Consider the following 15,499-nt stretch of genomic DNA (forward strand, 5'->3'; position numbering starts at 1 on the left):
GTACCACATAGCAAGAGCTATAAAAATGCTGAAGTTCTCAACCCAGTTATTCCACAAGTAGTTTAATCCTTAATGAATAATTCACAAGAGAAAAAAAAAGCTGATGCTTTTCTAATGATGCTTATCTATATTATTACTTATAATAGTAAAAAATGAGAAATAGCCTAAATGTCCAGTGATAGGAGGTTGTAACTCAATGGACTATTAAGTAGACATTAAACATTTAAAGAACAAAGATCATAAAGATATATGGAAAAATGCTTATTCTAAAATGTTAGATGAGATTCTGAAGAAATAGAATACACACTCCTAATCGCTCAAAGGTATAGTGTATGGTATAGTCAACATTTATACAACACTGATATAACTGTTGCCATACTTTCATATGGTATTCATTGCATTTCATCAATGAGGAAAACCTATTATATAAATATTCATTTGCTTGTTTTATTTGTTGATATATCTATTTCAGAACAGTACCTTTTACATTTTAGTATAATTTGTATTTAGTGAAAATTGAGTTTTTAAAATAACTTATGGAAATACTACTGAATTTAAGGTTAAACGCGAAGTGCTTTTCAAAAGTATTTGGTTTTGAAGCAGGCATTTTTAGCAGAATTTGATGTTTTTATAGGTTTCCTAGATCATGAAACAAAACTTCAAGTTTTAAAATTAAATGTTTATATTTATTTTATGAATCCATAATGACATTAAGCATCTGTAATGACATAACTAGTCACAGACATTTCTGTAGAGGTTTAATGACTTGCTCCAGATCAACTTCAGTGGCAGTCAGAACAAAAACAAAAGTTTCCAGATTTTAGGATTACAGGAAGGAATTCCTCATTCTTTCCTACTTGCCTTCATTCAGGATCAGTGAACATCCCAAGTACATGCACCGTTTACTGATTGTGACAACTGAATTCACTGTGTGGAATTATGCTTACTTCATATTTTGAAGCCACTTTATGATACAAATAGCTTTCATGCTACCAAACACTTGCTAGCATTATGTCCTTTTCCCCTTCGGAATAGTTTTTAAGCAAATGAAATTACTGAGGGATTTATTTAAATTGAAGATTGAATTCTGTTATACATTTGCATTCAGTTCCCATAGCAACAATTCAAATCACATAATCTACCTTTAAATTACTTATTGTTATTAGAATTCAGTTTTATGTCTCTGTTGTAATTGAATAATGTCAAATAATGGCTTGAGGAAATAAAAAAACTACCACAACCAATTGGCTACAAAAAAAGCTTTAAAAACATCAAGTTAATTTAAATTTAATTTATGTCTAAGTCTTAAAAGAGCAGAGCCTCTACTGTAAACAACAGGAATGACCTAAATGCATAGAAATATTTCCACGTGAATAAAACTCCTTCCTAGGAAAGAGATATTACTTAAATTATGAATTGATTATAACGGTAAAAAATATCCAGCTTCATTTTATTCATATTCATATTATTCCAAAAAATATTTGACCTTGAAATGAGAACACTGCAAGGTTAAAATGAGAACGCTACAAGGAAGAATAAAGAGAGGAGTCTTTCAAAGGACTTAATTGAAAGGATGTTAACCTACTACCATGCTAGCTAGGGCTATTGTCCAGTGTTGCCCTGTTGTACACGCTCTTTCTTATTTTTTTCACTTGAAACACTGTGACCATCACAAACAAGATAATTTCTGACAAATAATTACACCCCAGGGAGCAAAATGGATCATAAAGATTGTGCTTTTGTTCATTCACATACATCTCTTATGTGTTGAAGAGAGTAAATCTGTACAATGATGGCGACAATGATGTCAGTTAGTGACTGGGTATACTATGTGTCAATCACTGTTTCAAGTGCTAAACTTCTATTAAATCACTTAATCCTCACAGTAAGCTTATGAAATAGGTAGCATTAACCTTCTCAATAGTTGTAAATATGGATTCTTAGAATTTTTCCAGGTCTCTTATTTCTCTAGTGAAAGATTCCTAAAGTATTTGTCAATCCCTTGAAGACAAAATAACTCAACAGAAGGACGGGGGATGGAGGAGAAGGTAAACAAAAACATCTCCTAAAGGCTGATAAAATTAGTAAAATGGATAATTGTCTATGTGTATGTGTATGCTCACATTCTCTCTTCCCTTAGGCACTGTATTGCCTTAAATGAAGCATTTAAAGCAAGAGTCTTCAACCAGTGTCCAGAAGTAAAGACCCACGTGTGGACAGATGGTTATTCCTTAAAAATCCACACACCTTCCCTTCCCCAAGTCCCTCTACTATTAAGACCATGGAGGTTCGTCCTAACAATAGGCTCTCAACATGCCCTTATTTTCTTGCTATCCTAAATCGATCAGTACCCATTATCCTCCAGGCCCAGGCTTCTGAATCACAGCCCCACTGTGATTTATTTTGAGCATATAATTTGCTACAATTCATAACAGCATCTTTCTATATAGCTAGAAACACTTCTTACATAAGAGGTTTCTCTGTGATTAAAAGTCTCCCCTTCAGCCTCCTGTATTCTGTACTAGTACTGCACTAATACAATCACAATCACCAACTTCCACAGTGAATACGAGGGAAAATTCTGAAATTCACCCATGTGCTACAAGTAAAATGTTTGCTGGAAATTCTGCATTAAAAACACCAGATCTGAAAATCTTAACTGGAACAGTCCTAGGCCACCGTTCTGCTTCTTACTGACTGTGAAAATGTAAGGCTTGACTTGTAATCCCAGGAGATATATTACTTGGTGTTTTCCCCTCATAACTCAATGACATATAACACATTGACAGTGAACCTGAGCTTCAAGACATATGGCAGAGTCCTGGAAAAACAGCAACACGAAGATAAGCCTGCAACAATAAAGAATAGCCAAAGAACGTATGCTTTCCTGCCTTTCAAGAAATACGTACCATAGTATAATTGTGAGCCACTTTATGCAAATCTGTACAACCTTGGGCATCAGCAAAAGAACGGATTCCAAGACAGTTGGATGGATGAAGCTGTTTCATTAAAAACTTACAGCATGCTTCCACAACCTGTGAAAGCTGAAGAAGGCAAGCTGTAGATAACAGGCACTCGATATTATCTTCTTTTAATTCAAGGCGGCCTTAATGATAAAAAGAAATTCCATTAACTATGGAATTATATTAACCTCAGTTTATAAACTAATCAGTGTTAATAGGAATAATTCTTAATAACAACTCATTATATGCATTTCAGACCTAGATGATTTAATACATTCCAAAAAGAAAGAAAGTACTAACTATAAAAAAATTCACTTTTTGTTACTCCTGCTAAAATAAAAAACGAATAGCTAGTTTTCAGGATTTTTAAAGGATGATTTAATTAGTAAAATAGTGTGCATAATAAAAAATTTTTAATGCAATAATTTAAAACACATAGAATTTATTTAATTATTATACTAACATTTTAAAATATAATCCAAAAGCTTAATTATGATAACTGTTTTAAAGGTTCAAATACACAGACCTTAACTTAAACAGGTTTCACCAAGGGGTGGTGACTATAATAGCAGAATTAACTGTCAGCTATTGCAGGCTTTATTAAAAGCAGAAGTCTGAAATCTAATAATACAACATAAATCTAAGAGGCTTTACATTTTTATTACCTGTATATGCATACTGAATCAGGGCCCATAGTGAATTTGGTTCCACACCTTCCATTTTTATTTCTTCTTGTCTTGCTTCCCTAACATCATTAGTAAACATGGCAGCAAAATAATCTGAGACAGAGGAGAGCACCAATCTGAGAACATATTAGAAGAAAAGAAAAATCAATGACCATATTAAAGATGATGTCCATTATTAATGGCACTTTGGCACAGTTCTATATTTGTAAAATAATTTATAATGTGAACAAAAAAAATGTTGCGCCAAGAAAGTACACTGTGTGCTGAGAATCACATGAAATAAACTCTAAGTGAGATGAAAAAAATAAATTCTACTTTTTTTTCTCTCACACTTTGTTACCCATAAAAAGTGCATGGTACTGGGAAATGCATTTTAAGTTTGACAAATTGCTTTATGCTCTAGTTCCCTCCTTTGAATAATAAATTATCATTACTGAAAATTTTCTGCTAAGGTAAATGATTTATTCTTCTATTACTCAAATATCAATTTCTAACATCTAGAGAAAAAAAGTTACAAGCCCACAGCATTAAACTGACTATATATGAAAAAAGGGGGAAAAATATAAAGGTTGTTTTCTGTTTATCATTTCATAAATAAACTAAGTTTTTTATTTAATCAAACAAGTAGTGAATATATGGGAGACATTTGAAAATGGTTTTAGCAAGTTATTTTTAACTTCTATGATATTTATTATTATTATAGTATATTTTGTTATAAAGTTATAATATTTTGTTGTAATATTACAAAACTATACTATTTTGTTATAATATAATATTCTATATTAGCTATGTTTGTGTTCAGATTTTTGATAGTTACATATAAGCAAAATAGGTTATAAATGTGTACTTTTAAAACATGCATTTTTCACTTCATAATATGTTTTGAAGATATCATACTTCCATGTCAGCACATTTATACAGATCTACTTTATTCATTTTTTTAAAGAAATAGATTATGATACAAATCATTGTTGAAACTCCCTCTGTGTTCCTCTGTAATTCCACTCCCCGCCCTCCCCAAGAGTGCGTTGTTGAGTCCTAAGATTTGTCAAACTGCTCTCCAAAGTGCTGTGCCTATTTGGATCCCTACCAGAATTGTACAAGAGTTACTTTAATATTTCCCCAGAATACTGTCTTCTGCAGGGTATTAGATGGTATCTCATCGTTTAATTCACCTGATTGCTAGTGAGGCTGATGATCTTTTCAAATGTTTACTGGTCATTCAGTTTTCTTCTGAGAATTGCCTGTTCATTCATTTATCCACTGAACAAATGCTAATGCATGTCTAGTAAGTAATGGGCTCTATTCTAGATACGTGAGATATATATAGTCAGTGCAAAAAAAGAGACAAAAGATCCCTTCCCCACTGAGTCTTACATTCTAAAAAGAAGGGAGACGAACAATACACAGCAGAAATAAACTCTGTAGTACATTTAAAAGTGATAAATTCCATGGGGGGAAAAAGTCAGGTAAAGGCAAATGGAGGGTGGAGGCGGGTTTAATTAAATAGACGGTCTCGCTGGAAGGTGACAATTGGGCGGAAAATTGGAGGCCGTGAAGGAATTAGTCAGACGGCGACCTGGGAACAGCATGCGGGCAGCAGAGCAGCCAATGCACGGCACATATAAGGAACACTAAAGGGTCTGTGAGGCTCAGAGTGAGCAAGGAGAGCCGTGGAGCAGAACAGCACACAGGGAAGGACAGGCTGGCTCACACAGCCTCTGTGAGGACTTGGTTTCACACTCGGTGTGATCAAGAGGAGTGACCGAATCCGAGTTCTAATTTCAAGGCTCACTTGGGTGCTGTGTACAAAACAGGATGTAGAGGAAAGGGATCAAAGGAAGGAGACTGGTTAGGGGTTTTTTACACTGGTAACCTACGTGACATGGTGATGGCCTGTGTGTGACAGGTAAGGTAATGAGTTCTGTTGTGGAAATACAGAATTTGAGATGCCTCTATGAAATTCAGGTTGAAATATCTTTCCTAATAAACTGATGCTCATAACCTGAACTTTTTGTCACAGTATGTAGAAGCACTTCATGCCAATTAAGTTACTGGAAACTGTAAGACCAAGGCCATTCTTTCTGATTTTACTTCCACTTTGGAGGGTTTAACAAAACCTCTGGGACAGAGTGTTAATTAATTTTTAAAGGCATAACAAAATGTTTGGGATCATAATGGTGATTAACACTGAACAACTGAATATAGAATTATCAGAAGAAAGATAATGTCTTGTTTTTTACTAAACAGCTCTTTTTTTCTTTTTCTTCTGTCATTTGCATCAAAGGTTATTGGTCCCTAGCACACTGCTTTTCATATTTCTTGGAGGTCAGCAAATAGAAGTTGAGAGATCTGTGGTTATTTAAAACTTCTTAAGTTTTTGCCACTCAATTCCACCAGCCTTTTGCTTCTAAATACCCACAGCTCTCATTTCCATTGAGTTTATTTAAAGTTATTTAATATGTAGAATTAGATGGGGTGAATGCTGCTTATAGTAACGGAAATTTATGCCAAACAATACTGACTGATCTGAGGCTAATGTGCTATGTTTCTGTGGTTCTACAGAGGGAACGTGACCTTTCGGGGGACACTGAATGTGTAATAATTTCATATGTACTATTTTCTTTGAAAAAAATTCCATGAAATATACCTCTTCCTCAAAACATTCTGTCCTAATAACAAATTGGGGTAAATTACCTTAAATATACATAACTCAATTATCAAGGAAATACTTCACACATATAAAAACTTAGAAAACAACTACCTATGAGCTGGAATTCTGCGATCGCCAGCAACTAGAATTACGTCACACAACTGTTTATGTCTCAAATAGTTTTCCATCTTTTTAAATGTTTGCTCAGCATGATTAAGGGCTTGGAAAAATTCATCTGATGAACATGGCTCCATAGTATGGCAGGATGACAACGTCTGACTACTATTGGAAGTCCTGGAAGAAAAGAGAACACACATTTTGAAATATCACTATTCCATTAAAAAGATCTTTCCTATCAAGTCCCTTTCAACCCTTCCAATGCAACAGAAGTAATCAGTGCTACCTGCCATTGTTAATGTATAATCATTCATCATTTTTGTCTTTTAAAATCAATGATGGCTCAAATCACACATGTGTCTCGCAAACACTGTGAATGAATGTGACATCCGTTAGTTAATAGCTACACATAGTGCCTGCTTTTGAGGTCTCTTCTCTGGTCAGCGCAACATCTCTGCTGAAAAAGAGCCAAGCTATATTCATATTAATAACCATCGCTTCTAACATTATATTTAATTGTGTAGGCAGAAAAGCAGATATAAATCCAAGTCATCCTTTACTTAAAAATGGGTTATGTTCTACAGCTAATTTATAAAATATTTAAAATATGAAATATATTATCATTAAAAAGCCATGTTATAAGTAATTCATTTTCTGGTCAGTCTTCCAAAGCCCAGCTAAACTATAACTTATATTATAGATTAAAGGACTTTGATGCCCTAACCTAAAAATTATTTGAAATTTACAAATTATAATTTGAAGAGTGTGAGTTCTGTCTATATGACTTACTGATAGTAAAAAATTAAAAAGATGAGGATTAAGAATGAAATAATAAATTCATTACCTTCCCCCTGCCCTCCAAGATTTCTTCTCCAAGATCACTTGAGAATTAAGTAATGAATGTCTGTTGGCTATGCAATTAACTCTACAACTACCAACTGTGCCATAACTTAGTTCTCATTTCTCATCAGATTCACTTTTAAGGATATTATGATTCTGACAAATGCTTTGTTGAGTCAAGTCTCAATATATCTTAAGAGAATTTTCTTAATACAAACCTCTAATAACATTATAAAAAGAAGTCATTGGATCTTTTACTTTTAAAGTAAAGGGCACTGAAGCCAAGGAGATTAAGTGCCATGCCAGGAGTCACAGAGTTCATTCATGGCAGAAACAGGGCTGTTGTAGAGACTGCTCTGTGTTCACCAAAACAGCTTTTTCTTTTCCACCTCGGAATATACCTAGACTATTTTTCTCAGTGTTTCTTGCAGATAGGTGTGGTCTTATGGTGGAATGAACTGTATCACCTCGAGGCTGACGTGGCTAAGAGCAGGTACGCCTTTTCCATTCTTTCTTTCTCTATCCCTGAGCGGAATGGAGAAGACTGAGGACTCAGACGAAGGAAGAGGTAAAATACCCACATGGAAGGTCACTCAAGCAAGAGCACTCACACAGACTGTACTCGCAGGAGCTCTCACATCGCATTGAGATTTATCAGTTTTGAAAGTTAGTGGTGCCTTGACTAATACACATTTCTACCTAAGTCCTCACAGCCTAGAGCATTTTCAGTGCCGAACAAAAACAAAACAAAAAAAACAGGACTTAAAAAATGTTCTTGGAGGATAACTGTCAATAATGATAATAGAAGCAAAATATATATATTATATAGAAGGGATGTATTGTATACTGTGAGTATTATTATTGTAATGACTTGGAAAGTTCAGTATAATATACTCAACTTTACATTTAAGATCATTAACATAAAAATGTTTGAGTAATGTGTAACTATATGTTGCTTATATATATAAATGATAATTAGAAATCACTTTAAAATCTAGAAGAAAATATAAGCAAAAAAAGGTGACTTTGATAAATAACAATTCAAAGATTTAAAACATTTTTCCAATAACACAAAGTTTCATACTGTCATAATACTGACAAGTGATTATTAGAGTGTTAATAATCTAAGGATTAGAGAAAACTAGAACATCTGATTTTCATAAGATCCAACTTTTTCAAGAACAAGATAAAGTGAAGTAAATAAATCAAGTACTTCTTTCCTAGGGTTTCTATATTTTGTATCACATTTCTTATATTAAGTTCTCAGTAAAAGCTAGAAAATGAATTAGTTGAATATTTTTTGAGTGAAGTGCCATCATCGAACATAAATGCTAATTAATGTTAAGTTCTAAAAGAGCAACAGAATTTTTATAATACTATCATCACTAACTTTTTACAGACTATTTGATGTTAGTATTATATAAGCTCAATTAATAAAGAGACCATCTCTTTTTTCATCAAGAATATTCAGGGTATTGGTTCTTCAACCTCTGACATGAAGTGAGATAACCAAGGGAGCATTTTTACCATCTGTGTTCAGAGGCTCATTCCTGAAAACTGATTTACTAAGTTTGAGGTGAGATCTGAACATTGTATTTTTTAAAAGCCCTATAGGTGATCCTAACATCACAGGTTGAAGACCACTGATGTGCACTTTAGGTAGGAGACAGATACATTTCACAAATCAGCATGTGATGAACTTACATGTTCAAAACACTGATTTACACAATAGATACTTTACTTCAAACATGTGTAAAGTTAATTTCTTTGAATAAAGTATTTTAAATGAACTAGAACTTAATGGAATATTTGTTATTTTCAAAATGAACAGAAAGGTAAAACATCAAATCTTTTATATATATGACACATTAAAACAACAATTTATGCATCTTAAATAATGTTTCAACCTTTATTATTTGCTTTCAAGGCTTCAACTGCCTTCACATGTTAAATAAACATATTATTTCAATGTGACAATGAAATCACTGAGATTTCTGGGTATAGTAATCACTTTCAATGCTCCAAATGAAAGACCAAAGAAGTGCAGGCTTCTGATCTGTAACCTATGAAAAAGGGAAGCCATTCATTCACAAAAGGAGCATGAAAGAGGGAGGAACAGCTACCCAATAGATTTAAGGGCTGCACAGCTTTTGAGCATTTCTTGGTTACTTAAAAATTTGGGACTTTGCATATACATATCAACAATGTAAAAATTTACTACTACATTATTTACTGCATATCCATACAACTATACGACCTTAGGCATTCGAACGGCTACATACAGAATTTTTACATCTAGAAGGAACCCATGCAATCATTTAATTCAGCTCCCTTGTTTTGCAGACGAGAACATTCCAGGCCCTAAGTAGCTAAAATGATCGTGGACACAAAGGCAGCTGGTTACAAAGCCAGAACCAGGAGGCATTCAGAGTATTGGCCAACAACTCACAAAGGAGTGAAAATTCTTGCTCAACTTAACCCACAGGCATCCGTGAGCACAAGGGGGTGAAGGGAAAGAAATGGTACACTATGAATGAGGATAATTGAACAGGAAAAAAAAAAGACATTAGAATTAAGAATGTTAGACAAAAACCTACTGCTAACATGACTGCTCTTTAATTAGGTATAAGAGAGCAAGAGTTGTTTAGGTTACCATGGGACAGAGGTAGAACTGCTTTTAGAACTCCAGCTCTTGTGTAATTTACAGTGGTAATACTTCTTTACCATTTATTTTCCTTATGTGCTTTGGTCTGGAGGGCTGAACTGAACAGGTATGATGTAGTAATTAGGAGCATTTAGGAAGGTTCTAGAACTGCGTTAATACAGTGGTCACTAGCCCCATGTGGCTATTTTAATTTAGCTAAAATTAACTAAAATAAAAATTTCAGTTATTTAGTTGGACTAGTCATATTTCAAATGCTCAATAGCCCCATGGGGCTAGTGGATGACAAACTGGGTGGTGCAGATATGGAACATTTCTATCAATGCAGAAAGTTCTGTTGCACAGTGCTGATTCAAATTCCCTGTCACTGTGTATCACTCTGCACAAATTATTTAACTCCTTTAAGCCTTACCATTTTCAATAGCAGAACAGGAATAAATAATACTTAGTACTTTCTTTCAAAGGATCCCTTATTGGGGGATTGTTAAATGAGATAAAGAATGCACCGCCCTAGCAAAAAATAAGTAAACAAGGTAAGCTACTTTTGGTAGAGTTGCACTTTTTATGGCCAATGAGAAGGCCTGTAATCTCAGTCTTTTGTCTTTATATAATGTTGATTGGCTAATCATCTTTATTTATTTATCTTAGAGAGAGAAGGAGGAAGGGAAAGAGAGACAGAAACATCGATTTGTTGCTCCACCTATTTATGCACTCATTGGTTGATTTCTTTCTTAAGTATATGTTATTGATTATGCTTTTACAGTTTTCCCAATTTTTCCTCCTTTGCCCCTCTCTGTCTGGTACCCCCATTCCCTCCAGCCCCTCCCCCCCACTAGTTCATGTCCATGGGTTGTGCATGGAAGTTCTTTGGCTTCTCCCTTTTCTATACTATTCTTAACATCCCTGTCTATTTTGTACCTACCAATTCTGCTTCTTAATTCTTGCACCATTTCCACCATTCCCTCCTCCCACCTCCAGTGGATAACCCTCCAAATGCTCTCCATACCTATAATTTTGTTCCTGTTCTGGTTGTTAGCTTAGTTTGTTGTTTTTTAGGTTCAGTTGTTGAGAGTTGTGAGTTTGTTGTCATTTTAATATTCATAGTTTTGATTTTTTTCTTTTTCTTAAGTAAGTCCCTTTAACATTTCATGTAATAATGGCTTTGTGATGATGAATTCCTTTAGCTTTACCTTGTCTAGGAAGCACTTTATCTGCCCTTCCATTCTAAACGATAGCTTTGCTGGATAGAGGAATCTTAGTTGTAGGTCCTTGCTTTTCATCACTTTGAAAAACTTCTTGCATGCAAAGTTTCTTCTGAAAAATCAGCTGATAGTCTTATGGGAACTCCTTTGTTGGTAACTCCACTTTTCTCTTGCTGCTTTTAAGATTCTCTCTTTATCTTTAGCCTTTGGCATTTTAGTTATGATGTGTCTTGGTGTGGTCCTCTTTGGGTCCACCTTGTTTGGGACTCTCTGTGCTTCCTGGACTTGTATGTCTATTTCCTTTGCCAATTAGGGAAGTTTCCTTTCATTATTTTTCCAAATAAGTTTTCAAGTTCTCATTCTTCCTCTTCTCTTTCTGGCACTCCTATGATTCAGATGTTGGTAAGTTTAAAGTTGTCCCAGAGTTTCCTAAGCCTCTCCTCTATTTTTTTCAATTCTTGTTTCTTCTTTCTGTTCTAGTTGAATGTTTATTTCTTCCTTTTGTTCAGAATCGTTGATTTGAATCCCAGCTTCCTTCCCTTCACTGTTGGTTCCCTGTGGATTTTTCTTTATTTCACTTCGTGTAACCTTCATTTCTTCCTTTATTTTTTCCCATACTCTATGAGTTCTCTGAGCATCCCTATCACCAGTGTTTGAACTCTGCATCTAATAGGTCAGCTATCTCCATTTCACTTAGTTCTTTTTTCTGGGGATTTGTTCTGTTCTTTCATTTGGACCTTATTTCTTCACCTCCTCAATTTGGCAGCCTCCTTGTGTTTGTCTCTGTGGATTAGGTAGAGCTGCTTTTACTCCGTCTTAGCAGCGTGGCCTATGTAGCAAAGGCACCTGTAAACTGTGTGGGTCAGAGCCTTAGGTAATTGCCAGGGTGGGGCCACCCACTTTACCACTTTGTAGCTCTGTTTGTGGTGCGGGGCTCGGAGAGAGGACAATGCCACTGCGTGACTCTGGTCATGTGCCTGGCACTTGCCCCATTTCCAGTCACTTCATCCACTTCTCATATGCGATTGGTGCCCTTCCAGTTGCTGCCCTGGGGTTTGCACATGTTCTAAGACCACGCAGGCCCTTTAAGTGGAAAAATCTTGCAGTTTTTCTGCCGACCCAACCCCCACTGGTTTTTACAGCCAGAGGTAATAGGGGTTTATCTTCATGGTGCTGGAACCCTTGGCTATGGAGTCTGGCCTGGGGCTGGGATTACCTGAGGCTGCTCCCAGGGTATCCCTCCTGATTTTTACCCACCACACGTGAACGTGGGACCATCTGTTACACTGCCACTTGTCCAAGCCACACCACCTCTCTGCCCTTCCTATCCATCTGGATGACTGTGGCTTCTTCAAATCCTTGGTTGTTGGACTTCCATATAGCTCAGTTTTCTGATGGTTCTCATTGTTATTTGTTCTTGAGATCTGGTTATAATTTTTTCTATGGTTGTGTGAGGAAGCAAAGCATGTCTACTTATGCCTCCATCTTGACCAGAAGTCATTGGTTAATTCTCATATGTGCCCTGACTGGGGATCGAACCTGCAACCTTGGTGAATTGGGATAACACTTCAACCAACTGAGACACCTGGCCAGGACTGGTTGGTTGTCTGTTTAAAAATGATGTCAGCATTATCAATTTTTATAACTAAATTCATCGTCATCATCATCATCATTGGCAGCCGTCCGTCTCGAGAGACGATGGCGTAGCTTCTTGAGAGTCTATCTGCACCACCGAGAATGGCTGTGCAGTCCGACTCGGGAGTGACAATCCCTGCCGCACTTGTTACAGGTGAAGGCAGATGGCTGTTGTTGCTGCTGTTGACGCTGCTTCCGCCTCGATCTTTTCTGGACCGCCTCCTCGTTGCGCGCAGCCTCTGCGCGTGACGTACCTTGCCTGACCACGAGCCTCCAGGCTAGGCGGTTGTCTGCTTGAACTTCCCATGTGTTGAGATTGATGGAGCATTGTGTCATGTCCTTTTTGCAGATGTCTTTGAACCGCAGTTTTGGGCGCCCTGTCATCCTCTGGCCTTCTGCTAGCTCGCCGTAGAGGAGGTCTTTGGGAATACGGCCTGCATCCATTCTTTTGACATGGCCGAGCCACCTGAGGCGTCTCTCACTAAGAACTGCATGCAAACTGCTCATGTTGGCTCGCTTCAGCACCTCGGTGTTGGGGACCTTATCCTGCCAGGTGACATGCAGGACGCGTCGCAGGCACCTCATGTGGAAGCTGTTGAGTTTCCTTTCGTGCCTTGCGTAGGTGGTCCACGTCTCGCTGCCATAGAGGAGAGTGCTGAGCACGCAGGCTTTGTAGATGCGCAGTCTGGTTTTCTCAGTGAGGCTGGAATTGTTCCACGCTCGCCGGTTCAGTTTGGCCATAACTGTGGCTGCCCTGGCGATTCTCCGGTTGACCTCCAAGTCAACTGACAGAGAGCTCGAGATGGTGGACCCGAGGTAAGTGAAGTCGTTGACAACCTCCAGGGTGTATCCGTCGATGGTGATGCATGGGGGAGTCCCCGTGCCTTGAGCCATAACGTTCGTCTTCGTCAGGCTGATGGCTAGTCCGAACTCCTTGCATGCGTGGGAAAGGCAAGTGACTAGCTGCTGGAGTCCCTCTTCGGAGTGTGATGTCAAGGCTGCGTCGTCGGCGAAGAGCATCTCACGGATGAGCACCTCTTTGACTTTGGTCTTGGCTCGTAGACGGGCCAGGTTGTAGAGCTTGCCATCGGATCTGGTGTGAATGAAGACACCCTCGCTGCAGTCCTTAAAGGCGTATTGGAGGAGCATGGAGAAGAAGATTCCGAACAGCGTAGGCGCGAGGATGCAGCCCTGCTTTACTCCGCTGCTGACTGGGAAGGCCTCAGAGGTTGCGCCGTTGTAGGACACCGTGCCGTGCATGTTGTCGTGAAAGGACATGACCACAGCAAGCAGATGTGGTGGACAGCCAATCTTCCGTAGCAAGCTGAAGAGTCCGCTTCGACTGACCAGATCAAACGCCTTCGTGAGGTCGATAAAGGCGAGGTAGAGTGGTTTATGCTGCTCGTGACACTTCTCCTGCAGCTGGCGTAGGGAGAAGATCATGTCCACTGTTGATCGGCCAGCTCTGAAGCCACACTGGGACTCTGGGTAGACGCGGGAAGCAAGGGTCTGCAGGCGGGCAAGAGCGACCCGGGCGAATACTTTGCCGACGACGCTGAGGAGAGAGATGCCCCGGTAGTTGTTGCAGTCGCTGCGGTCTCCTTTGTTCTTGTACATGGTGATAATGTTGGCGTCTCTCATATCCTGGGGGATGTAACCCTCCTTCCAGCAGAGACAGAGTAGATGGTGGAGCGGCTGTAGCAGGACTGGTTTCCCACTCTTTAGGATTTCTGGAGGGATTCCGTCGCTTCCTGGTGCTTTCCCGCAAGCGAGGCGGTCGATGGCTTTGCCGAGCTCTGCCGCAGTAGGTGAGGTGTCTAGCTCCTCCATGACTGGTAGGTCTGGGATGGCGTTAAGAGCAGTGTCTGTTACGGTGTTCCTCGTCGCGTACAGCTCGAGGTAGTGCTCGGTCCACCGCCGCATTTGCTGTTCCTGGTCAGTGATGACCTCACCTGTCTTGGACTTAAGGGGGGCGATCTTGGAGGGGATTGGGCCTGTTGCCTTCTTGATACCCTCATACATTCCTCGTGCGTTGCCTATATCGGCGGCTTCCTGGATGCTTCTGCACAGGTTTAGCCAATAGGTGTTGGCACAGTGGCGGGCGGTCTTCTGGACTTTGTTTCTGGCAGCCCGTAGAGCTTGAAGTGTACTGGGAGTGGGCGTGGCCTTGTAAGCCAGTAGGGCCTTCCTCTTAGCCTCGATCACGGGTTCCATTTCTTCCCAGTGAGCCTCGTACCAGTCAGCGTTCTTCCGCTCTTTCTTCCCGTAAGCAATAATGGCGGAGTTGTATATGGCGTCGCGGAGACGTGGCCAATTGGATTCGATAATGTCATCTGCCGCCATTCCCTCGCCGAGTGCATCTTCCATCCTGTTGATGAATTGCTGGGTCTTAACTGGGTTGCTGGCACAACTGGTATTGATGCGTGGGCGACCCTTCATCTTGGAGTGGTGCAACCTCTTCGGCGTTATGCGCACCTTGCTTACCACAAGGGCATGGTCCGTGTCGCAGTCTGCACTGTGGAAGCTGCGGGTGAGGAGGGTGCTGCCAATATCCGTTCTTCTGGTGATGACGAGGTCAAGCTGGTGCCAGTGGCGGGAGCGGGGGTGCCTCCATGACACCTGGTGGATCTCTTTGCACTTGAAGAATGTGTTTGTCACGCACAGGCCATGGTGACACAAAAGCTCAAGCAGTCGCTGACCATTCTCATTGATCTTTCCTCTCCCAAAATTTCCGAGGCAGG

The 15,499-nt window shown here is 38.9% G+C and overlaps 1 protein-coding gene across 1 annotated transcript in view; it reads right to left on the reverse strand.

Annotated features, from left to right (window-relative positions):
- LOC150020229 (kelch-like protein 5) overlaps positions 1-6,592 on the reverse strand; it is a 42,775-nt gene extending 36,183 nt beyond the window's left edge. Inside the window, exons 1-3 of the mRNA XM_090268189.1 lie at positions 6,414-6,592; positions 3,629-3,765; positions 2,910-3,106 (exon numbers count right to left, since the gene is read on the reverse strand). Of these exons, the coding sequence (XP_090124315.1) occupies positions 2,910-3,106; positions 3,629-3,765; positions 6,414-6,556 (477 nt within the window). The 5' untranslated portion in view covers positions 6,557-6,592. The remainder of the gene's footprint in view (positions 1-2,909; positions 3,107-3,628; positions 3,766-6,413) is intronic.
- Between the last annotated feature and the right edge of the window lie 8,907 nt (positions 6,593-15,499).

This window comes from Furipterus horrens, unplaced genomic scaffold (assembly GCF_987537825.1).
Source record: "Furipterus horrens unplaced genomic scaffold, mFurHor1.1.pri manual_scaffold_2, whole genome shotgun sequence".
NCBI lineage: Eukaryota > Metazoa > Chordata > Mammalia > Chiroptera > Furipteridae > Furipterus > Furipterus horrens.